The sequence below is a fragment of the Schistocerca nitens genome, chromosome 7, assembly GCF_023898315.1.
Source record: "Schistocerca nitens isolate TAMUIC-IGC-003100 chromosome 7, iqSchNite1.1, whole genome shotgun sequence".
In the NCBI taxonomy this organism is placed as follows: Eukaryota; Metazoa; Arthropoda; class Insecta; order Orthoptera; family Acrididae; genus Schistocerca; species Schistocerca nitens.
In genome coordinates, this window is record NC_064620.1 from 220,237,433 (window position 1) to 220,263,185 (window position 25,753).

The 25,753-nt window shown below is 41.6% G+C and overlaps 1 protein-coding gene across 4 annotated transcripts in view; it reads right to left on the bottom strand.

Moving 5' to 3' along the window:
- Positions 1 to 25,753, bottom strand: part of LOC126194796 (lipase 3-like) — a 172,709-nt gene that overhangs the window by 37,585 nt on the left and 109,371 nt on the right. For all 4 annotated transcript variants that reach the window (XM_049933104.1, XM_049933105.1, XM_049933103.1 and 1 more), the window contains exon 6: positions 8,934 to 9,089. In XM_049933104.1, coding sequence (XP_049789061.1) covers positions 8,934 to 9,089 — 156 coding nt within the window. The remainder of the gene's footprint in view (positions 1 to 8,933; positions 9,090 to 25,753) is intronic.

Consider the following 25,753-nt stretch of genomic DNA (forward strand, 5'->3'; position numbering starts at 1 on the left):
CGGCAGAGACATCATGGACACTATGCATGCATTCAAAAATCAACTTATGATTCATTCAGAAATCAACTTAGAATGTGTTCAAAAATGTTCAAAAACCAGCAGGGATGCGTTTCAAAATCATATGAATAATCGATAGACCAACGTGCGCTTGATGCTAGGCGCTTTGTGAAACAAGGTTTTTTCCCTCAAGAATATGAAATGGCCCCGGGCAGTTACCCCGATTTACAGTCCGCGCACTAGGTCCGGGCCTGTTAGCATGCGTGAATCTGGCAGCTTGGGCGCGCCAGTAAAATTTTTCCGGCTAGCATCTGGCTGCTTATACAGGTATCAGCCACACTTCCGTAGCCAAAAGCGCGAGAAGATACTACTCATACGCGACTCAACTGCGCATGCGCATGAGCTCGCTCGCAACTGCTCAAACGAATCTAATCTAAACAGTTGGGATGTCATGCTCATCGGCGGCAATTTGTTGTTATGAAGCACTGCATAATCTTCCTAAAGCCTCTGACACGTTTTGCTGTGGGCAGAACTGGTATAAGCAAAGTGTTTGTTATTGTATATGGCGCATTTCGATTGCAACTTAAGTTTTATTTTCGTTTTTTTTTCTCTCGTTCATGTTTTATTGCTGCAGTATTATTCTCCAGGAGCTAGATACAGTAATATCCTTTGTTAGAGTTTTGGTTCCGCCGGATCTCCGGGTTGTCGCGGGTCGTATACACTCTGCATAATCACTGCTGGTTTGTCTAGCCTTCTCCACATGCCACACTCGTCTTACAGACCATCTACGAACCGCACAACACCACTGACTCGAGCACATCTTGACAAGTATCCGCCGAAACTAACCCCTAAACCATTTCTCCCAAGTTTCCGTAGGGAGTAAGACACACTCATTGTCCAAGCCCTCAGGAGATCCTCATCACTTGAAAAGTGATTCATTTTCACTTGCGGGAACAGTGCCAAGTCACAAGTAGCGAAGTCCGAACTGTAAGGAGGGTGCTCATGAAGTCTCAGTCCTGTACCTCGCAAATATTCGGTGCACGCTCTGGCAAGGTGAACAGGAGCGTCATCGTGATGGAGGAGTCAAATGTCCATTCTTGAATTCGGTCGCAATTTCTCAAAGAGTGGATGACTTTGGGCAGGCACTGCTCAGTGTACCACTTAGCTGCGACTGTCTCCTGCGTGTCCAAAAATACACGCTCCACGATTTCGCTCGATTTGAAAAAGGCAGCTGTCATTTTCTTCTTTACTGGTCGGTATTTTCTGACTGCTACAGGTGTCACCATCTGCAAAGACCCAAAATTTGTTTTGAGTCTTAGCCGGCACTTCATAACAGTACTGCCAAGTCTCGCCATCTGTCATGATGTTATGCACATACTGAGATTGTCCGTTAGAAAACTTCTTTAACACCTCCCGGCACCAAGTCACACGTCGTGTCATCTGTTCTTCCGTCAGTCTATGCGGCACCCAGAGACAACAAAGTCTGTTTACTTTACAAATGATCACGCAAAATCGAACGAATTGCTGGAGCATTTATCCGTAAGGTATTATCTACCGGCTTATGAGTCGCTCGCCTGTCTTCGTATAGCATTTTCCTCACAGCATCAATGTTTCCCTCCGTAACTGATGATCGTGGCCTTCCCGTCCTTTCAGCGTCCTCTAGAGTGAAATTTCCTGTTAGGAATTCTCTGTACCACCTGTATAGGGTTACACGATGTGGACACACATCACCTAGTGCAAGATTCATTACTTCAAAGCACTGCTCTATGTTTAAACCACGCGTGAAGCTGTACCGCAGAACTGTCCGAATCTCACTTCGTGACCACGATGCCATAGCAACATGGGCGGTGACAGGGGGGGGGGGGGGCTATGAGGCTATAGCCCCCCCCCCCAATGGTGTATCATATTACACTGGATAAAATGACTTCAGAAATCAGCGAATATATTACTCCAACAAATTCAATCATATTTTTATAATTAGGTAGCAATATGTACCTTTGGAGAAAAGAGAGCCACTTGTATGAATATCAAGAGCTCAGATGGAAACCCAGTTCTAAGCAAAGAAGGGAAAGCAGAAAGGTGGAAGGAGTATATAGAGGGTCTATACAAGGGCGATGTACTTGAGGACAATATTATTGCAATGGAAGAGAATGTAGATGAAAATGAAATGGGAGATATGATACTGCGTGAAGAGTTCGACAGAGCACTGAAAGACCTGAATCGAAACAAGGCCCCGGGAGTAGACAACATTCCATTAGAACTATTGACGGCCTTTGGAGAGCCAGTCCTGACAAACTCTACCATCTGGTGAGCAAGATGTATGAGACAGGCGAAATACCCTCAGACTTCACGAAGGATATAATAATTCCAATCCCAAAGAAAGCAGGTGTTGACACATGTGAAGATTACCGAACTATCAGTTTAATAAGTCACAGCTGCAACATACTAACGCGAATTCTTTACAGACGAATGGAAAAACTGGTAGAAGCCGAACTCGGGGAAGATCAGTTAGGATTCCGTAGAAATGCTGGAACGCGTGAGGCAATACTGACCTTACGACGTATCTTAGAAGAAAGATTAAGGAAAGGCAAACCTACGTTTCTCGCATTTCTATAGAGAAAGCTTTTGACAATATTGACTGGAATACTCTCTTTCAAATTCTGAAGGTGACAGGGGTAAAATACAGGGAGCGAAAGGCTATTTACAATTTGTACACAAACCAGATGGCAGTTATAAGAGTCGAGGGGCATGAAAGGGAAGCAATGGTTGGGAAGGGAGTGAGACAGGGTTGTAGCCTCTCCCCAATGTTATTCAATCTGTATATTGAGCAAGCAGTAAAGGAAACAAAAGAAATATTAGGAGTAGGTATTAAAATCCATGGAGAAGAAATAAAAACTTTGAGGTTCGCCGATGACATTGTAATTCTGTCAGAGACAGCAAGGGACTTGGAAGAGCAGTTGAACGGAATGGACAGTGTCTTGAAAGGAGGATATAAGATGAACATCAACAAAAGCAAAACGAGGATAATGGAATGTAGTCGAATTAAGTCGGGTGATGCTGAGGGAATTAGATTAGGAAATGAGATACTTAAAGTAGTAAAGGAGTTTTGCTATTTGGGGAGCAAAATAACTGATAATGGTCGAAATAGAGAGGATATAAAATGTAGACTGGCAATGGCAAGGAAAGCGTTTCTGAAGAAGAGAAATTTTTTAACATCGAGTATAGAGTTAAGTGTCAGGAAGTCACTTCTGAAAGTATTTGTATGGAGTGTAGCTATGTATGGAAGTCAAACATGGACGATAAATAGTTTGGACAAGAAGATAATAGAAGCTTTCGAAATGTGGTGCTACAGAAGAATGCTGAAGATTAGATGGGTAGATCACATAACTAATGAGGAGGTACTGATAGGATAGGGGAGAAGAGAAGTTTGTGGCACAACTTGACTAGAAGAAGGGATCGGTTGGTAGAACATGTTCTGAGACATCGAGGGATCACCAATTTAGTATTGGAGGGCAGCGTGGAGGGTAAAAATCGTAGAGGGAGACCAAGAGATGAATACACTAAGCAGATTCAGAAGGATGTAGGTTGCAGTAAGTACTGGGAGATGAAGCAGCTTGACTGAAGACCACAACGACAACAACAACAACATAGGTTGCAATGTATTTCAAACACATTTTAACAAAAGAATAAGAGCGGCAAACCAATAAACAGCATTTAACTTAAAATGGGCGTCTTATCATTTGTTAATACACATTTTTTACCCTGAACTTCAAAACAGTTACCAAAAACTACTTTAAGCAACACCAAATTTTACCAATTTGGTGGTGGAGGACCACAACTCCTTTTTTTAAGCGATATTCCATTCCCCCAAACCCCCTCCATCCCACTAGCCCCCCCCCCCCCCCCCCTTGACCGACTTCTGACTTCTAGAATCGCCCATCGCCCCTGCATAGCAAGCACTTCACACTAACCCTGTTAGTGAACGACTGCGCCCACAGACATGGAGCAGTGACTACAATGCAAGTATGAAGTATTATCAGAACAAAGCATCAATCAGACTGATGCGACTTATTGTAGCGTCATATTGCTAAACTTCCCTAATACCCTTTGTACGGCGTATCTGTACGCGTGACTGGCTTGGTAACTTCGATGCAGACTGCGACGGGGCGGTAAATAATGAAGTGCGGTTGAAGCATTTTCACACGAAATGTGCATATACAAATGTTGGTTAAAAATGTTATTGCAAATTCTGGCTCTCACGTAAGTCTCAGGGGATGATTTCCACACTTGGTGCATTAGTACACTTCCACACCCGCACATTTGTTATAGTTTTTGAATTAATTATTCACTCACACGTAAGTACAGTTTATGCTAGGGAACAAAATTAGGCGATTATTACAGCAAAACAGTTTTTCACGACACAGTTCAATCACTATTTATTGGCGTTGTCCTTTTCTTTCACACAATGAAATTAGCACTGGTGAGACGGTTTACAGTTTTACTTTAATAATAATTTGACTCCGAGCCCCCAATAGCAGTAATGTAGGCTTCTATAATCTAAAGTTATTCAGTCAATTCGAACAGATCCACAAGTCCCACTGTCCTCTTTGTTCTAACAGTTTTGGCGCGAAATCACAGATCGCCACATGTTCACTTACGACGATGTATACCTCGTAACTCGTGTTCACACAAATAATCGTAGCACTTCCAGTTCACCAAATATATGCTTGCACACTTCCACTATTAAAGAATACTCATTGTCGAAATAAATCGGCGCGAAAAGAATTCTCAAACGACCACATGGGCCACCCTCAAGTGGGTTTGCTTACCACCCACCCTCCAAAACGACTGACCAACGACTGACCCCTGGCCAAGATGGCCGCTCGCTTATATAGGATCGGACATCAACCCCCTCGTTATGCAAGTACCAGTCTCACCAGTTAAGGATACAAATTGTGATAGATACATCCTTCGACAGAAATAACTACACCATCGGAACCGCGCTAAAAAGTACATCGTATCCTCTAGTGTTCACTAATTTCTAGGGTTATTCTATCGCTCGTAAATCAAGTTTTACTTTTTGCAAAATTTCGCCATTTAGCGCAGATTTGTTTGTTGACATCTGTACTGCAAAGTTTTAACTTAGAACTGCATGTAGCACCGTTTTAAGACGTAATCTATAGCGATCTACACATTGCGCTGCTCAAAATCTTCATATCTATAATAATTAATTAATTATGGGCGATAAATGTTAATAATAATTTGCAAACAATGAAATCTATTGCAAGTTAAGTGTAGAGTATAACTTAACTAGTGTAAAATACGTGTGATGCCACCCAAACTATTATACAGTGCCGTTCGTTACGTCCTGAATTTTCTATTGAATTTTATTAACAATTTTCCCTCAAACGTTGTTTATAGCTCTTTACGGGCTTAATTATTTATGAATCTTGAGACATGACTACGGCTCTCGATCCGCTATGACGAAATGTTTTTAATGAGTGCTCGCTCATCCCTGTAAGTCGGTATTTACTATTTTTTATTAATCTTTCAGTATTCGTGATATTAACCGATTTTGAAGTTACTATAACTCTTGCGTCTCGTGACTTGAAATAAAGATCGATCTTTCAGAAGGTGCATATTGCTGACCACAATCCACTGCTACATCGCTCTTCACCGTAAGTTACATAGTTTTCGCGTAATGCTCGAAAAACCAAACAATGCCCCAAGCTGCACGCACGTGGTCGCCCGGCCGCCGAGACCGACCGTTACAAATCTCGCGCGGGCGCACCACGCGCTTCCGCGAATCACGCGCCGTGTAGAGCGCTCGCTCTCCACAAAGCAATCCTTGCACACTAGAAACATCCATCTAGTAACGGGGGTTTGTAGCGTCACAAGACGCACAACAGGTTCCGACCCTCTTGTGGGAAACAGGGCTTCAGCGAGCAAGCAGGTGAATGGACAGTGGATGCTACTAGCGTGTGACTAGTTGGGAATTCGGGTCAGACGTGAAGCGTGTCCCGATAGCCGAGGCAATTAAAGCAACCGCTAGTATTATGCTGGGGATCTGGGTTCGATTCCCGGTGTGGCAAAAATTTCAGTTTTTGCCATCGAATTATTTCCATGCCCGCCTGCACCTGTCGTCGATCTTTCCTTTGAAATTTAAGAACTATTTATCTTTCACTATCGTTTCTCCTTAGCCACGTCGGACTCGCTACATAGCGCCCAACGGGGAAAATCTTACTCCTCCATTGTTACAGAGGCCTTAGATCGTGGCCGGACACGGCGTGCCAAACCGCATGCGCGCCAGACGTGTGGGCCAAGTGTGGGTCAAAGGCTGACGTGTCTCGTGGTGTGGAGGACGTACACAGATCTATGCACAAAAAGAAGCAGTCCAGAGGTGTACCGTCACAAGCCTTTAAAAGTGTATGGGAATGACAAAAGAAAAAGATGACAATTCTCAATGTCTACTAGGCGATCGCGTAATCCGTGGGCACTACAAATTTGCTCTGAAATGATATTACAGTACCACGTAGAAAAAATTTAAAAGTTTACTTGACAATGAAAGAGCAAAAGATTACAATCATCGACAGACGGGATCCATGATTCTGTTCATCAAGAAGAAATTGGTGCTACGAGTGGTAAAATTTCCACTGTCAGTTACAACACTTTTTGATGAAATTGGAAAAACTTTATACATTACTAGAAAAGTACGTTGGTTAGGTGGAGGGGCATACTTCGAACGATTTTTCGATTTAAAATCCGCTATTGTTCAATTTATGAAGGAAAAAGGAGTGCGGAACGAAAATTAGAACATCCGGTTTGGTTTGCGGAGCTTCTATTTTTAGTGAACTTGAATGCACATTGCCCGCTATAAAACATTGCAAGGTAAGAAACTATATCTGATTTGTTGGGGATGCATTTAAAAAAGAAAATCGCATTGTAGAAGGGACAAGTTATGACACAGTCCAGTTCCCTAAGCTCAATGACGTTAAAGAAAACGTGGGGTTTCAAAAATTCATCGTTGCCTTGAAAGTTTTCTAAACGTTTCGAGGACACTGCTAATCTTACATCTGCTTTCGCGACTGTTTGCCGATGTACCTGAAAGAGCACCCGCGCGTGTGCCGATGTAACTGATTCATCTGCTGTGTAATTCCCATTTCTTTAGTAAATCAATCCATTTTAATGCAGTCCGTGAACAAAAACTCTTTCTACAAAGCAGCTGGAACTGGGGATAACAAAGATGAACAATAAGAAGTGAAAAATGACAGTGATTTCATTCTTGGAAAAACCTTCGTGAAACCACCTCTGGGCGTAATAACGGCCTTGATACGCCTAGGCATTGAGTCAAACAGAGCTTGGATGGCGTGTACAGGTACAGCTGCCCATGCAGCTTCAACACGATACCACAGTTCATCAAGAGTAGTGACTGGCGTATTGTGACGAGCCAGTTGCTCGGCCACCATTGACCAGACGTTTTCAGTTGGTGAGAGATCTGGAGAATGTGCTGGCCAGGGCAGCAGTCGAACATTCTCTGTATCCAGAAAGGCCCGTACAGGACCTGCAACATGCGGTCGTACATTATCCTGCTGAAATGTAGGGTTTCGCAGGGATCGAATGAAGAGTAGAGCCACGGATCGTAACACATCTGAAATGTAACGTCCACTGTTCAAAGTGCCGTCAATGCGAACAAGAGGTGACCGAGACGTGTAACCAATGGCACCCCATACCATCACGCCGAGTGATACGCCTGTACGGCGATGACGAATACACGCTTCCAATGTGCGTTCACCGCGATGTCGCCAAACACGGATGCGACCATTATAATGCTGTAAACAGAATATGTTATTTCATCCGAAAAAATGACGTTGAGTTCACCATCACAGGCGCTCCTGTGTGTGATGCAGCGTCAAGGGTAACCGCAGCCATGGTCTCCGAGCTGATAGTCCATTCTGCTGCAAACCTCGTCGAACTGTTCGTGCAGATGGTTGTTGTCTTGCAAACATCCTCATCTGTTGACTCAGGGATCGAGACGTGGCTGCAAGATCCCTTACAGCCATGCGGATAAGATGCCTGTCATCTCGACTGCTAGTGATACGAGGCCGTTGGGATCCAGCACGGCGTTCCGTATTACCCTCCTGAACCCACCGATTCCATATTTTGCTAACAGTCATTGGATCTCGACCAACGCGAGGAGCAATGTCGCGATACGATAAACCACAATCGCGATAGGCTACAATCCGACCTTTATCAAAGTCGGAAACGTGATGGTACGCACTTCTCCTCCTTACACGAGGCATCACAACAACGTTTCACCAGGCAACGCCAGTCAACTGCTGTTTGTGTATGAGAAATCGGTTGTAAACTTTCCTCATGTCAGCACGTTGTAGGTGTCGCCACCGGCGCCAACCTTGTGTGAATGCTCTGAAAAGCTAATCATTTGCATATCACAGCATCTTCTTCGTGTCGGTTAAATTTCACGTCTGTAGCACGTCATCTTCGTGGTGTAGCAATTTTAATGGCCAGTATTGTAAATAACGATTACATCGGAATCTGAGAGCGAAATTCGGTGAAATTGTCTGCGTCTGTCCCATACGGCGACATTTTGTACCCAGTGAAAATTACATTATGCCTACAGCGCACCAAAAATAATTAAACAATACTGATAATTTGTTTCGTTTATGATCTGGCAGGTATGGAATATGAAGCCAAGTCATATACTGTACCACTGCAGTGCCACCTAAATACGTTGAATTCGCAGTATCCCCCTCTTCTCCCTCCTCCCACTCAAGCAGTATGGTGTGGTAGTGGGGGGAAAAGTGCAGCCAGACTGTAAAACTCTCTCTCTCTCTCTCTCTCTCACACACACACACACACACACACACGAAAGAGAAATAAAGCGAAGGAAAGACGGAAAGAGAGCCACACAAACTTACGAAGTCGCTCCTGGATGGGTTTAGTCCGGTCAGGATCTCGACGAGGGACTCGCACGTGCTCCTCGTGGGTGAGTCTGGGCGGCACATCTGCCAGGCTAGCCGCACAAACCCAGGCGGCCGGCCCAGCATCTCGTCAGCGTTCTTCCCGAAATCGCTCTGCGAACACCACCGACTGTTGTCAACAAGCGAGCAGTTGATATGCAGTTTCTTCTGTCACTGCAGTGTCGCCTCACCTGACCGTGTTTTAACAAGCGAACTCAATGGCTATCAACAATGCAATACCGGGTAGGACAGCGGGTAACATAACTCTACTTATTGTTAGTATAGAGCATAGTAGGAAGAATATACGATTAAATATGTAGGTGGTTTGAGGGTCTACAGAAAGCGAAATTTGATACTGACAGCTGAAACCTGCGGCAGCAACAACAGCTCTAATCCGACTGGGCATCGAGTCAGACTAACAAGGGATGGCCACGATGTTTGGAACGCGGATTTACTGCAAACTTCGTACACTCGTAGTACTCCATTAGGACAACAAAATGTGTAAGCAGTAGCTCGTACTTCTCAAGCGTTATTGACAAAATCGCAAGATAATTTTGATCGTCAAATATATACACCTGTGCGTGGTCGTTTTTACCAGAAAGCACCGGCAGCTCAGCGTGTTCGGTCAGAGGGTTAGCAGCTCTGTCTAATAAAAAAAAAAAACGGAGTTAATAGATAAACGACGAACTGAAACGGGCGTCTTGCGACGTCCGCCCCGAGTAGGTGCAACGAACAAACTGAGATTAAAATAATAAAAAAAAGAGGTTAGCGTTCAGTATCACTTTATGCATTTGGCCGTTTATTAGTCCGTAGTTATGAATATTATATTATTTGCGATAGTAAAAATTTGTAGACTGCCAAATAACATTGTAAATTTAATAAAAACTCATCCGATTACACGTATTTTTCCCATTAAAACAACTGTAATATAAATAGCAAAGAAAATGACACTGTTAGAAATAAAAAAAAACCGACGAGCGGGATTCGATCCAGCGACCCAGCGATTACGGGGCTTGAACGCTAACCACTTTTTTCCAATTTATTGGTCACAACATTCCACAGAAGTACATAATTTTCAATTGACATTTAAAAGTAATAAAACAGACTAAAATTAATTACAGGCTCCTTGACATTTTAGAAAAAATCCAAGTCTAAACCAGATAGTGATGTTCGTCACTTGATCGTATTTGTTTTTGTTTTTCAAAGATCAAATTGTCTCTTGTTTCTTCATGTTCTGAATCGCATCCTTGAAAATGGAGTTCACATGACTGTTCTTCTGACCACTCGGCTGCAGGCGCTTTCTGATAAAAACGACCATGCACAGTTACATATACTTGTCGATATTTGACGATCGAAATTATCTTGCGATTTTCTCAATAACGCTTGAGAGGTACGCGCTACTGTTTACACATTTTGTTGTCCTAATGGAGTACTATGAGTGTACGAAGTTTGCAGTAAATCAGCGTTCCAAACGTCGTGGCCTCCCCTTGTAAGCTTGGGGGATAGACGAGGGTAACATCGGTTTCTTAATGTGTGAGTGCACAGCCTGACATAAATTCTGAATGAGAAAAATGTTTGTACACTGATGTCAAAAACTAAAGCAACAAACGGAAAATTTTCAAGGCAGCACTTATTTTGCAACAAAACAGTATAAACAGGCGATGGTAAAGTAGGAAAATGTAAAGAATACATAACGTAAACAACTGTAACTTGCATAGCGGTAGACAAAAATGTTCTTACGGATACACATTCTCTACGTCTGCGTGATTACTATGCTATTGACAATAAAGTGGCTTTCGGAGGGTTCAATGAACCACCTTCAAGCTGTCTCTCTACCGTTCCACTCCCGAGCGGCGCGCGGGAAAAACGAGCATTTAAATTTTTCTGATCGAGCTCTGATTTCTCTTATTTTATCGTGATGATCATTTCTCCCTATGTAGATGGGTGCCAACAGAATGTTTTCGCAATCGGAGGAGAAAACTGGTGATTGAAATTTCATGAGAAGATCCCGTCGCAACGAAAAACGTCCTTGTTTTAATCATGTCTGTGGCACTATCTCCCCTATTTCGCGATAATACAAAACGAGCTGCCCTTCTTTGAACTTTTTCGATGTCATCCGTCAGTACCACCTGGTGCGGCTCCCACACCGCACAGTAATACTAAACATGGACCTATTGTGTCAACATACTCTAACAGGAATCTGACTGGTATACAATCTGGACCGAAGGGTTTGCCGTTATTAAGTGATTTAAGCTGCTTTGCTACACCGACGATATCTACTTCTATGTTTCTCATCTTCGCAGTTGTTCTTGATTGGAATTCAGGATTATTTACTTCGTCTTCTTTCGTGAAGTAGTTTCGAGAAACCGTGTTTAATAACTCTGCTTTAGTGGCACTGTCATCAGTGACATCACCGTTGTTATCGCTCAGTGAAGGTAGTGTTTGCGTCTTGTCCACTGGTGCGCTTTATGTATGACCAGAATCTCTTTGGGTTTTCTGCCAGATTCCGAGACGGAGTTTCGTTGTGGAAATTATTAAAAGCATCTCGCATTGAAGTACGTGCTGTATTTCGAACTTCTGCAAAACTGTGCCAGTCTTGGGGATTTTGCGTTCTTTTAAATTTGGCGTGCTTTTTTCGTTGCTTCTGCAACAGCGATCTGACTCGTTTTGTCTGCCATGGGGGATCAGGACCATCACTTATCAATTTATGTGGTATATGTCTCTCAACTAAAGTCGATACTATCTCTTTGAAACTTTCCACATCTTTTCTATGCTTACGTGATCAGATCGTTAAGAGCATTTTATCGTCTTTTTTTTTTAAATAGATGTGCTTTTAGTTTCTTTTTGATGGTTGTAGGTATTACAGCATTCAGCCCAGCAGCAACTACCTTGTGGTTGCTAATTCCTGTGTTCGTCAAGATACTCCCTATTTGTTCAGGATTATTTGTTGCTAAGAGATCAAGCACGCTTTCGCAACCATTTACGCTTCGAGTGGGCTCATGAACCAAATGTTCAAAATAATTTTCTGAGAAAGCATTCAGTACAATTTCAGATGACGTTTTATGCCTGCCGCTGGCTTTAAATGTACGATTTTTACAGCACATCGATGGTAGATTCCTGGCTATATTGCTCAGTACGGGGTGTTACCGCCCATGGCAGCAATACAGGTCTGAAAACGACGTTGCATCTTGTGAATGATGTCATCAATCTCATGCTCAGGCAAAAACGCCCCTTCCTCTCGCAGAGTTGCTCGCAAATCTAGGAGAGTGGTTGGTGGTTGGTGACGTGTTGCAACCCATCTCCCTAGAGCATCCCAAACATGCTCTATGGGATTCAGATCGGAAGAGCGAGCAGGCACGCCATCCATGCAATCAATATCTTCAGTCTCGAAGAAAACATCAACCACCTGTGCTCTATGAGGTCGAGTATTATCGTCCATCAACAAAAACAGGAGAGTAACTTCCAGGAATTTCGCATAGGACAAAAAGTGTTGTTACGGACTCAGTAACTATCCAACAGAGGAAAACGTCGTTGCAGTAAATTTGAACTTTTATTCTGGACCTTTTAGGATACGTAATCTTCTCCATCCCAATGTGGTTCATATTGACTTTACGAACGAGAAAATCGCGAGGCAATCATCACATCAGCAACGTCAAACACTTTATAGAATGATTTTTCCTTTGGTTCCTTTAATGTAGCTAAATATAATTTTGAGGATCACGTATCACAACTACTTATTTTCCGCCTTTCAGCTTTGCATAAATTTTTTTGCTACTTTTCAGAAAATATGATACTTGACATTTGTCTTGCAGAAGTTGTTGTTTGCATTACCAGCACATCACAATTTATGCTTATTTTAGTTCTACATGCGAGTCCACATACCTATAAAACACACCAGACTTTTACTTGACACATTTCCTATGCTTATACAAATTCTATTGGTACCTTGTTTTCACGATTTCTTGATTATTATGCATTTTATTAGGAGGCAACGTGCCCGGTAGGGAGTATCTTGCAGGTCGGTACTCTTACCGTAAGAGTTGCACATTTTTCTATTTTCATTCGAGTATACACGAAAACAACAACTGAAAGAGACAACAATTATTTTGACATGTGTCCAGCGGATCACATCCTTCGGGCGGTCTGACCACTGCAAACGGTAATTCAAACATTTTTTCATAATAAGAAGATGTATCCTTTTGCATACAGCCTCTATACAGGGTGAAAAGTATATAAACCGACAAACTCTGGGAGGTTGTAGGGGACATCAAAACAAATATTTTTCCCTAATGTCATTTTTTCCTATGAGGAGTATTTAAACCGGTAGAGGAAGATTTCTCTAGCGACAAATTAATGAAACCAACAAAAAAGTCCAGAGGGGACATATCTGGGGATCGAGCAGGCCATGGTACAGGACCACCTCTCTCAATCCACGTTTCTGGGAACCGTCGGTCCAGGAATCGACGCACACGATGACTGAAATGTGCCGGCGCCCCGTCATGTCGGCACCACATGCGTTGTCCTGTAGGGAGCGGGACGTTTTCCAGCAATTCCGGCAATGCTCTGGCGAGAATATTATAATAGTGCCTACCATTTAATGGCCCAGGTAGCAGATACGGCCAAATTAAACAGTCCCCAACAACACCAACCCACACATTAATGAAGAACCGCACTTGATGAGCGCTAGTAACTGTGGCATGTGGGTTATCCTCACTCCAAACATGCGAATTGTGCATGTTGAAGACTCCATCACGCCCGAACGTTGCTGCATCGGTAAACAACCCAGAGGATGGAAATGTAGGATGCATTTCACAGTGTCCCAGGTACCACTGCGGAAACTGTGCTCTGGGTGGATAATCAACTGGTTCAAGGTTGTGGACACGCTGTAAGTGAAATGAACGTAACACTTGCTCTCGAAGGACTGTTCTTTGCAAAGGTGCTGATTGAAGGATCCCGCTCCACATACTGCAAGACAGCGTCCTCAAATTGCAGCGTTCTTACCGTGCGAAGGCGTCCCTGTCCAGGTAATCTGCTAAATGACCCGGTCTCACGCAGACGTTGGTACACAGCAGCAAAAGTTGCATGATGCGGGATACGGCGATTAGGATATTGTTATTGATACACCCGCTGCGCAGCTCGTCCGTTGTGGTGCGCTACGTAGTACGCACCAAGCATGTCAGTGTACTCACTCCAGGTGTATCGCTCCATTGATAAACACAGACAATGCACTACTACACTGGTAGACAGCAGTTGTCTACAATTGAAGAGCGTAATACGCCCTCTAACAACTGAAGATCGTAATACGGCCTCTAACAAGTGAAGAGCGTAATACGGCCTCCATCGGTTTAAATAATCCTCCTAGGAAAAAATGACATTATGGAAAATTATTTATTTTGATGTCACCTACAACCTCCCAGAGTTTGTCGGTTTAAATACTTTTCACCCTGTATATCTTATATTCATTTACTTCCGATGCTATTTGTCTTTGCTGATACCATGTAATATTCCATTATTATTTATAGTAGGTATTAAAATCCATGGAGAAGAAATGAAAACTTTGAGGTTCGCCGATGACATTGTAATTCTGTCAGAGACAGCAAAGGACTTGGAAGAGCAGCTGAACGGAATGGACAGTGTCTTGAAAGGAGAATATAAGATGAACATCAACAAAAGCAAAACGAGGATAATGCAATGTAGTCGAATTAAGTCGGGTGATGCTGAGGGAATTAGATTAGGAAATGAGACACTTAAAGTAGTAAAGGAGGTTTGTTATTTGGTGAGCAAAATAACTGACGATGGTCGAAGTAGAGAGGATATAAAATGTAGACTGGCAATGGCAAGGAAAGAGTTTCTGAAGAAGAAAAATTTGTTAACATCCAGTATAGATTTAAATGTCAGGAAGTCGTTTCTGGAAGTATTTGTATGGAGTGTAGCCATGTATTGAAGTGAAACGTGGACGATAAATACTTTGGACAAGAAGAATGCTGAAAATTAGATGGGTAGATCACATAACTAATGAGGAGGTATTGAATAGAATTGGGGAGAAGAGGAGCTTGTGGCACAACTTGGCTAGAAGGGATCGGTTGGTAGGACATGTTCTGAGACATCGAGGGATCACCAATTTAGTACTGGAGGGCAGCGTGGAGGGTAAAAATCGTAGAGGGAGACCAAAAGATGAATACACTAAGCAGATTCAGAAGGATGTAGGTAGCAGTAGGTACTGGGAGATGAAGAAGCTTGCACGAGATAGAGTAGCATGGAGAGCTGCATCAAACCAGTCTCAGGACTGAAGACCACAACAACAACTGTGGAGAGAACAGAATACCAAGCTTACATCCGTTTCGACTCTAGAACTAAGGAAAACTTATTTCATTGTTTATTTGCACAGAGAATTTTGTCAGTTTTTTTTTGTACAGGGCCATAGAACTCGGTGCCTACGAGTCTGGGAAAATTTCAGAGGGATTGATTTCATTATAGGCATTGTATACTGGTTTTCCAGATTAAGTTCTTTAATTTTTTTGGATGACAGTAAAACTGATTAACCGCACCATCTGCTCAACAACAAATCGCACAGTAAATATGCGTAAGACAAACATTACGCATTGCATATTTATTAACAAAGAAAAACATACTAAAAGTTATTTAAAAGAACGTTACACCGGTGTAGTACCACTTTGCTGGTCAACGTCAGAGCCAACATCTTACTCCATGAAAAACTTTCCCGTCATCCACATACTGCTTACTGTGGAGTGCATTCTCCACTGGGCCAGACAGATCTCAGTCAGGAGGTTCAAGATCTGGGATGTAGAATAGATGAGGAAAAACAGTGCAACGGAGTTACGTGAGCTCCTCTTGCATCAGCACCAGCAAGAGAGACGACCAGTTGTGCAGCGACGTGTTTGATTGTGAACCATCGATCACGTCGAAAGAGTGTTCGCACGTGCCAACATTGTAGGAGTCGCAGCTGTGTGGTCCATCCTGGCACGCAAATTGGACATATTTGCGCGACACTGTTATAGCGATAACAGACGCCTCGTCCAACAATTCACTGCGCTGTTATTCAATCTCTGTTCTCTGCAGACATCTGCGATACTCTGGTTTTCCGCCAAAAGACACTCAATGAGAGTTCTCTTCTTGGAGTGCTAATTTGAAGGCTACATTTAGCGCCGTCTATCGGAATTTCATGGAACCGTAGGGACTGAAGAGGGAATGTTCCACAATGTCCCACAGAAACCCACATTTTTTCAACCGACAATGGCTGAGAAAAAAAAATGTGTTGCATTAGATATTGAATGGCCCTCGTATGTGTGTAAGACATTTCTTTTGGAACTATTACACTCTTGCTACATAGCTGTTACGCCGTGGAGGAGCGAAATTCATTTTTTAAGACAAATTGCACTGTATTTAAACCAGTCACACTCTTGCTGCGTAACAATTATGCTGCTGAGGTGCTGGATTCATTTTTTCACAGAAATTACTCTGATAGATTTTTAGACAACATAGTTCTGTGGAGATAACATCGATTAATTTACTTATAATGAATTATTCAAAATGACAGTAACAATCGCATTATTTATTTTGCCGCCAACCGGTTTCAACCCGCGATGGGGTCATGTTCAGGGCAATTTACACTGTAGAGTTATAATATTAGTAAGTAATCATGTACGTAATCTACAAGCAATTCGTCAAAGTTACATAAATAAACAGAATTTTATACCCATTTGGCCGCTCGCTGGAGTCGCCACCCTGCCTGTGCGGGGTTGGTAACTATGCATGGTTGGCTCTCTGCATGAGCTTCAATAACCGCCAACAACACGTGGGCAGACGGTAACGCCCTCCATGGTGACCAATGGTAGTTACATGCTTGAGCAAGAAATCGTGAATTTTAAAGCTTGTTCCAATTGTAATATAATAAATAATAATTATAACTAATTACAGCAGACGACTTATACGAAGCGGCTACCATGACGACAGCGTCCCAACCACACAGGCTAGGGGGCGCTTGATATATACTATCGCCCATGGCAACGGCGTCCCTACCACAAAAGATACAGGGCTCTACTCTATCCACAAATGATTTGAAAAGTGAATGGGACAACAGTTACCTGAATTTTAAATAATTGTAAACTTCTCGAGTTAATTAGTTATAATTATTATTTATTATATTACAACTGGAACAAACTTTAAAATTTACGAGTTCTTGCTTAAGCATGTAACTACAGCTGGTCACTGTGGAGGGCGTTACCGTCTGCCCACGTGTTGTTGGCCGTTATTTAGAGAGCCAACCATGCATAGTTACCAACCGTGCACAGGCAGGGTGACGACTGCAGCGAGCGACGAAATGGGTATAAAATTCTGTTTATTTATGTAACTTTGACTATTTGCTTGTAGGTTACGTACATGATTACTTACTAATATTATAACTTTACAGTGTAAATTGCCCTTAAGATGACCCCATCACGGTTTGAAACCGGTTGGCGGCAAAATAAATAATGCGATTGTGACTGTCATTCTGAATAATTGATTACTCTGATAGCCTCCTGTTTCTATGTTTAATAATAACAGCCGCTTCCAGACGTGTGGAACAGCGGATCAGAGTCATAATTATTGCTGAAGCAGGAACTTTTTATTTAAATAAACACGCTGAGGAGTCATACTCATGCTCGCAAGGCATTGCTGGATGCCTGAGGCAAACTATGCCGCAGGGGTTGGCCAACCTCACTGTGAAGCTGGTCACTACAAATATCCCCACGCATCTACGGAATGAGGACAGAAGTCCCAACCTGCCACAGAAAGTGCATCTCCTTGGGTCTACGTTGTGGCCATCACCCCATGCCTAATACTCACGCCAGAGGTGAGGTATTTGCTCACATTTTTGAACAGGACATCCCAGTGGCTGAGGACCGCAAGCTTATACGAGGGCTATCCACAAAGTACATTACGTTTTGGAATTAAAAATAAATAAAGTATTGGAATTTTTTTATTATATACAGATGAAAGCCACACTTAAATACTACTTTTCTACATAGTTGCCATTTAAATTAAGGCACTTATCGTAGCGATGGACGAGCTTGGAAATTCCTTCGTCGTAAAATTCGGCCGCCTGCGCCTTCAACCACGTGGTTACCTCTTCTTGAAGCTGTGGGTCGTCATCAAAACGCTGCATAGCCAACCACTTATTCATTGCTGGGAATAAGTGGAAGTCGCTCGGTGCCAGGTCGGGACTGTACGGCGGATGAGGAAACAACTCCCACTTAAAAGATTCGAGAAATTCACGAGTGGCATTTGCCGTGTGGGCCCGGGCGTTGTCGTGAATCAGCAAGATCTTTGAGGCCAACTTTCCCCTGCGCTTGTTTTGTATTGCTCCTCTGAGGTTGTGCAGAGTTTGGCAATACCTTTGAGAGTTTATTGTAGTGCCTCTTTCCAGGAAATCCACAAAAATCACACCTTTTCTGTCCCAGAAGAGGTAACCACGTGGTTGAAGGCGCAGGCGGCCGAATTTTACGACGAAGGAATTTCCAAGCTCGTCCATCGCTACGATAAGTGCCTTAATTTAAATGGCAACTATGAAGAAAAGTAGTATTTAAGTGTGGCTTTCATCCGTATATAATAAAAAAAATTTCCAATACTTTATTTATTTTTAATTGCAAAACGTAATGTACTTTGTGGATAGCCCTCGTAGTTCACAGCCCACAGACAATGAATATGAGACATACTTCTCACCTGATAAATGCTATGGCAAATGAAAGAACCTCGAAATCCTCTTTCCCGATTTGTATCAACAAGAGTATAATGCAAATCCGCAACTTATTACTAAGAAGTTGTCAAAATTACATGTAAGTTACATAGTATGTCGTCCGCCCCCGGTAGCTGAGTCGTCAGCGCGACAGAATGTCAGTCCTAAGCGCCCGGGTTCGATTCCCAGCTGGGTCGGAGATTTTCTTCGCTGAGGGACTGGGTGTTGTGTTGTCCTAATCATCATTTCATCCCCATCGACGTACAAGTCGCCGAAGTGGCGTCAAATCGAAAGACTTGCACCTGCGAACGGTCTACACGGCTGGAGGCCCTAGTCACACGACATTTCGTAGTAATGTCAAAATCTGACATAGTTTTGAGATACAATACAAACATTTTATAGATATGGAAATAACATTGTGATAGTTACATTGGCAACATATAACAGCAAACTGTATAATGTGGGCATCTGCAACTAAAGGTACGCATTTTTGTGAAATAACCCGTAAACAGTTGATGTATAACCTTGAATAGTACTACCAGTTTCACAACATTAGAGTAGCAATTTAGTGTGATAACCTTATTTGCACATGTAACAAATCTCCGTATTATATATCCAAATTATATAAAGATACTGACTCCACTTGCGTAACTTAGAAGTTACGATATTATTGCCACCTAAAACGTGACTATGGACTCACAAATGAAGAGACACAGCACCACCCCATGTGTAAATTGTCGATAATATTTACCAAAATATCTAAAGGTATTGATTGGTTCAAATGGCTCTGAGCACTATGGGACTCAACTGCGGAGGTCATTAGTCCCCTAGAACTTAGAACTAGTTAAACCTAACTAACCTAAGGACATCACAAACATCCATGCCCGAGGCAGGATTCGAACCTGCGACCGTAGCGGTCTTGCGGTTCCAGACTGCAGCGCCTTTAACCGCACGGCCACTTCGGCCGGCAAAAGGTATTGATACTCCTGGTTTAACGTACAGGTTAATGTACAGGTGGTGCCGAAAACACCACTGTAGACAATATATTTCCATACCTACAGACTGTCCATATTAAGTATCAAAAATACATAAAGATTTTGACACTAGTGGTATAACTTTCTGGTCAAAGTACACCCGACTCCTAAAACACGACTATATGTTTTCGATCTTATAAAAGAAAGCACAAAACAGCTGCTGTATGTCCATTAATAATACTACCAGTTTCACATCATTCGAGCTGCATCTTCAGGTACATCTAACTCAAGAAAAATGACACATGAGGGACTTAGAATTAAAATTTTTTAACTTTGGCAAGAATCTAGGGAGAGGAAAATATAACCTGATGTAGAATACACAAATAGCAAAAGAAAAGTTAAATGTGGTAGTCAAAATAATTATTTTCAGATCATTTAAATGTAAAACTGGACGTCTCATCATTCCCAGTTAGGTTATAATAAATTCGTCACGACAGTCAAAATTTAAAACAGGAAGAGTGAAGAAGACGACCGTAAAAGAAGGTGAGCTGTAAAAAGAACAATGAAATTGTAAAACCAGGAAAAGGGGGACTTCAAGATGAACAGCGATATTAAATATTAGTTGCGATTAAAAGACAGACCGTAGTGAAAAACACTGAGTAAAGGGCCATAGAATAAAATAAGAACGGATACAAAGCGGTAAAGAGATGCAGAACAATAAAATCAGGTCTTGGATATGATGCATGTTTACAGACTGCATCAAGTTGCCTTATCTATAGACGCTTTTGATAAAGAGGATCCAGTATATTGATTACAGTAATGGATGTGATTGTGATTATGTCAACAACAACAACGAAAATACTATTGTTTTAGGGCCTCCCTCCCCCCCTCCAACAATATTTGTGCTATCAGACTGACAGGTACCGACAAAGATCAAGACAAAGATAAAGCGGTTTTCATAGATTTATGTTCCTCGGTAAAATTTCAGCTGGATTCGTTTCTACTTTAAAAATAAAACATACAACCCCTGCGTTCTCTATTCCGCTGTTTACTTTTCATCCACGCACACACTCAGTATTCTGTTGGAATCAGCACGTGATGGGTATTACCAAGATGCATCAGAATCGTTCGAACAAGACCTGGTTTCAATGTTTGCATCTCTTTACCATTCGTTATTGATTCTAATTTTATTCTGTGGCCCCTTTCTCGTTGCTTTTGACTACGTCCTGCCTTTTGATCATGATTACTACTTAATGTCACTGTACATCTTAAAGTCCTCCTTTTCTTGGTTTTGCAACTACACTGTTCTTTTTATAGCTCACCTGCTTCTTATGGCCGTCTTCTTGATTCAGTCTGTTTTAAATTTTGACTGTCGTCACTATTTCGAGGACTTTATTATAACCTAACAGGGAATGAGGTAAAGTCAAACTTTCCATGTAAATGATCTGAAAATAAGTAAGTTGACTATTATATTCAACTTTGCTATTGGCAGCTACATATCTTCCTAGATTCTTGCCAACCCTACAAAAAACAATTAATTCCACTGTGGATAAGTGGGAGAGAATGTCTCCACCAAACTGGCGAAGGAAGTGATGTTATAATGATGTAGCTGACCACTTGTGTCAGACATGGTCAGGTGCAGTGTCGACCTTTGAGGAGCTTGTGAGAAGCCGTATTGGATTTCGTATTTGGTGAATTTAGTCTTACATCTTGCGTGTGTAAGTAGGCTGTTTATGTTTTCTTATTGGTAACGCCACGTAGCGCTCTGTATGAAAATCACTGGCTGTGCTGTGTAAAGTCTGTGTGGCTGCTTTGCATTGTTGTAATACTCGCCATTGTAGCGTTGGGCAGATGGCTGTTAACAGCGCGTAGCGTTGCGCAGTTGGAGATGAGCCGCCAGCAGTGGTGGATGTGGGGAGAGAAATGGCGGAGTTTTGAAATTTGTAAGACTGGATATTATGAACTGCTATATATTTTATGACTTTCGAACACTATTAAGGTAAATACATTGTTTGTTCTCTATCAAAATCTTTCATTTGCTAACTATGCCTATCAGTAGTTAGTGCCCTCAGTAGTTTGAATCTTTTATTATCTGGCAGTAGTGGTGCTCGCTGTATTGCAGTAGTTCGAGTAACGAAGTTTTTGGTGAGGTAAGTGATTTGTGAAAGGTATAGGTTAATGTTAGTCAGGGCCATTCTTTTGTAGGGATTTTTGAAAGTCAGATTGCGTAGCGCTAAAAATACTGTGTGTCAGTTTCAGCACAGTCATGTATAATTGTTCTAAGGGGACGTTTCATATGTCGACCCTTAGCCAAGGATACCTCACTGGAATCTTCTGATTTTTTTCTTGTAGTTTGTGCAATTAGTGCAGCCTTTGTTTATTGCTAGCGCGCAATTGTAGAGAGAATTTGCTTTGTAATTGTAGTTTTTCATTCTTGTACAGTAAAACAGTTGTGGCATGCATGTAGATATGCACCAAGTATTTCGCAGCTGCGCTTGCAATTAACGAGATATTATTTTCAATGCTATGTTAATGTGTTTTCTTATTTTGCTCTTCAAATTGTGCTTTTCTGTGTTTTCGTGTGAAATATTGTGACAATAATGGCGTGTGAAAAACGTAATACTAGGCTCCAAAGTAAACTGAGAAATGACAGTGAAGTCGAAAGCAGTGTGTTAGCGCCACCGTGTAATGAATTAACTAATGTTCAAAGTAGTAATTTGGTAATTGAGCATAGGGAAATGGAGCGGGTTGCAAATAATGGTGTAGGCAGTGAAACAATTAGTGAACAGGGAAGCATTATCGATCGATCGGTCGGCAACAGCTTGCCTCAGGAATCCGAAATGACAGGACACAATCCTGCAAATACTGTAGATTCACGTTTTGCGTCCTCGCCGTTTTCTCAAATAAGTCAAGACACATTTCCTGCTTTTCAAAATGCTAATATTGCCGGTTCAAATGCATTGCCGAATAGCACTGAGCAACATGTTTCAGACACCAGTGCATTGTTATTACAATTAATGCAACAAATGGGACAAAAGCTTCAAAAGTTAGACACAATGGAACAAAGTCTTCAAAAGTTAGACACAATGGAACAACAGCAGAGACAAATACAGCAACAGTTAGACACAATGGAACAAAATCTTCAAAAGTTAGACACAATGGAACAACACCAGAGACAAACACAGCAACAGTTAGACACAATGGAAAAAAATCAGAGACAAACACAGAAAAAGCTTCAAAAGTTAGACAGCACACTTGAACAAACACGTGAAGATTTAACTACTGAGTTACATAAAATCGAATCGAAATGTCAAAAAGTCTGTAATGACGTAAAAACACAAATTTGTGAGCATTTCCAACCTATTTTTTCGCGGCATGAAAATGCATTACAGAATCACGAAGCAGCCATAAAAGAACTGCGAACTATTGTTCATGAAAATCACGACACCTTGCAAGCTAAAATTGACTCAGTTGCATCTACCGATTCGGTTACGCAACTTGCAAAAACTCAGGAAAACTTAAAGGACACAGTAGATACGATTTCAACACAAATGGACACTCTGAAACTTGGTTCAGAAAAACACACAGAGGAAATAATTTCACTATCGGATTAAGTAGCCGAACTTTCAGATCAGTTCACTAACTTATCTACAAAGGTAGATGATGATATGAATGACACAAGACCTGTAGCCTTCACTGACACTGAAGAGTATGAACAAATTAGAAAATTCAAACAAAATCAAAATAAAATCAATACACAGTACAAAAGAGAAATCTGGGAAGTACAAGATCAGTTGGCACAAGTAATACAAGAATTACATATTTCAGAGGACACTCGCGCTCCAGTACGGGAAGAGGGACAGAGAAATACGGAACAACGACAAAATAATAACACAAGACACTTCGGAAATTATGGAAGAAATTGGCAAGGCGCACTGAATTTTGAGATGGAACCGCCGAAACGAAGTAACAATGAGCGATGTGCGACTCGCCGACACGATGATTTTGACTATAAGCTGTTCATTACTACACGTAAATTCAAAATATTTAAGAATTCTGGCAACGACGTTCATCCACAAGCGTGGCTCCATCAATTCTCTCATTGTTTTCCTCCCAACTGGTCATTAGAGCACAGATTAGAATTTATGTGTGGCTATTTAGAGAATGAACCAGCTGTAAGAATGCAATCGGTCATTCATGACTGCCACAGTGAAGGAGAATTTTATCATGCCTTCCTCTCAGCATATTGGTCTCAAGCTACACAAGACCGAGTAAAACATAGCATCATAATGATGAAACATTGCGAACAATCTGAATTTTCCAGTCTTGTGAAATATTTTGAAGACATGTTGCACAAAAGCCAGTACCTCTCAAACCCATACAGCCCCTCAGACCTCATCCGCATTTGCTTAATCAAACTACCTGAACATTTACGACATATTATTTTGGCAGGACGTTGCAAAAATGACATTGAAGCTTTTCAGGGACTGTTACAAGAACTGGAAATTGACACTGACAATCGCGGAACGCGAAAACAGGAAGACAACAATTACAGGTCACATCCGTCACAATTCTGTAATGACAGAAATAATAACTGGACACGACAAGGCTATTCTTACAACGCAAATTGTGAACAAAACAGACACCACCCATATGACAACCACTGGCAGAGTAATAGTTACAGAGAAAGATCGCATTTCCGCAGTAATGAATATGACGTAGACAATCATAGAAACAGACAATATGGCAACCAGAACTATTATTATGTCGGGAGACAGAATAACTTCAGACGCAACGGTCCACCATGCTGTGATAATTCAGGGAGAAATTCTCCACCACTTAACCGACAAGAAAGAAACTACAGGAACTACCGACACGACGACAGACGATATAATCATAACGACAGACATGAATTTCATCAGAACTGGCGGGATTCAAACTGGGTTGGGCCCTCTCGACAAGGTGAATTTGTAGAAGTTAGGTCTCCTAATCCCAATAACGACACGCGCCAACAAAGAGACAGACAATGACTCACACCGCAGGCAACGATGTGCGCCGGCTGGCTCAGAGAAAAATAACATTGACGCTAAAACCTTCAGAAAAAATTCCAGTATTCTATAACGGCGTATACCGCATGATAATTGCGTTCAAGTTGAAACACTGTGTACTAGAAAGGGTAAAGATTTGCACCTCATTTCACATGTAAAACCGTTTATTGAAAGATAATCTGTTTTTCAACTTTGTCTTTGCCATATAACTTTTCACTTTACATTACTAGTATGCTTTGTCAGACTTAGAAACTGTTACCATGAAACAATGTTTGAAGTTAAATATCCAGTCAAGAACCAAGAGAACTTATTTAAACAGAAATTACGAATGCATTGTTATAGTGAACAGACGACACAGTGTTATTATTTGTACATTCTTGCTTGTTAGTTGCACGATTATGTAACGACTTATCAGGCTTACATACTTAGAACATATACTGCCAATGAGATTTAAATGCAACATTTTGGTTTACTTGAAAATACATTCTTTATTTAAAGTACTTTCTGAGAGATACCAGATGACACAGTGGTTAGTTTATTTGATAGTTACACGATTATATCACTACGCTAGTAATGAGTGACAATTTACAATGTTGCTTTTGCGGTGTTTCTGTTTTATATCTGCACAGTTTTTCTGAATTATTCTCGAAAGTAAAACATGTTTTAGTAGTAACTTTTGCGGTATAGCTACAATGAGACAGCCTTTTCCGTAGCACAACAATATGTTACAGCACAGTACTTTCTTCATCACGGCAATAAGCGTAATAACTAAGATATCTATACGCCAAGCATTTCACTTTTGTTTATCATGAGGTAAGTACATTGACTTCTGCAAAACTTAGCTTTCGGAGGACGATAACTATGACACTTCCACAGAGATTATCTTACAACAAGACGCACAGTTTAGCGCTACAGTACACGTATTTGAGTGATTAATTTTGTACTTAAAACATTTATTTTTAAAGATATTTGAAGTACAATGATACAAAGGTTTTCCGTGATACATTTCATTCCATAGCT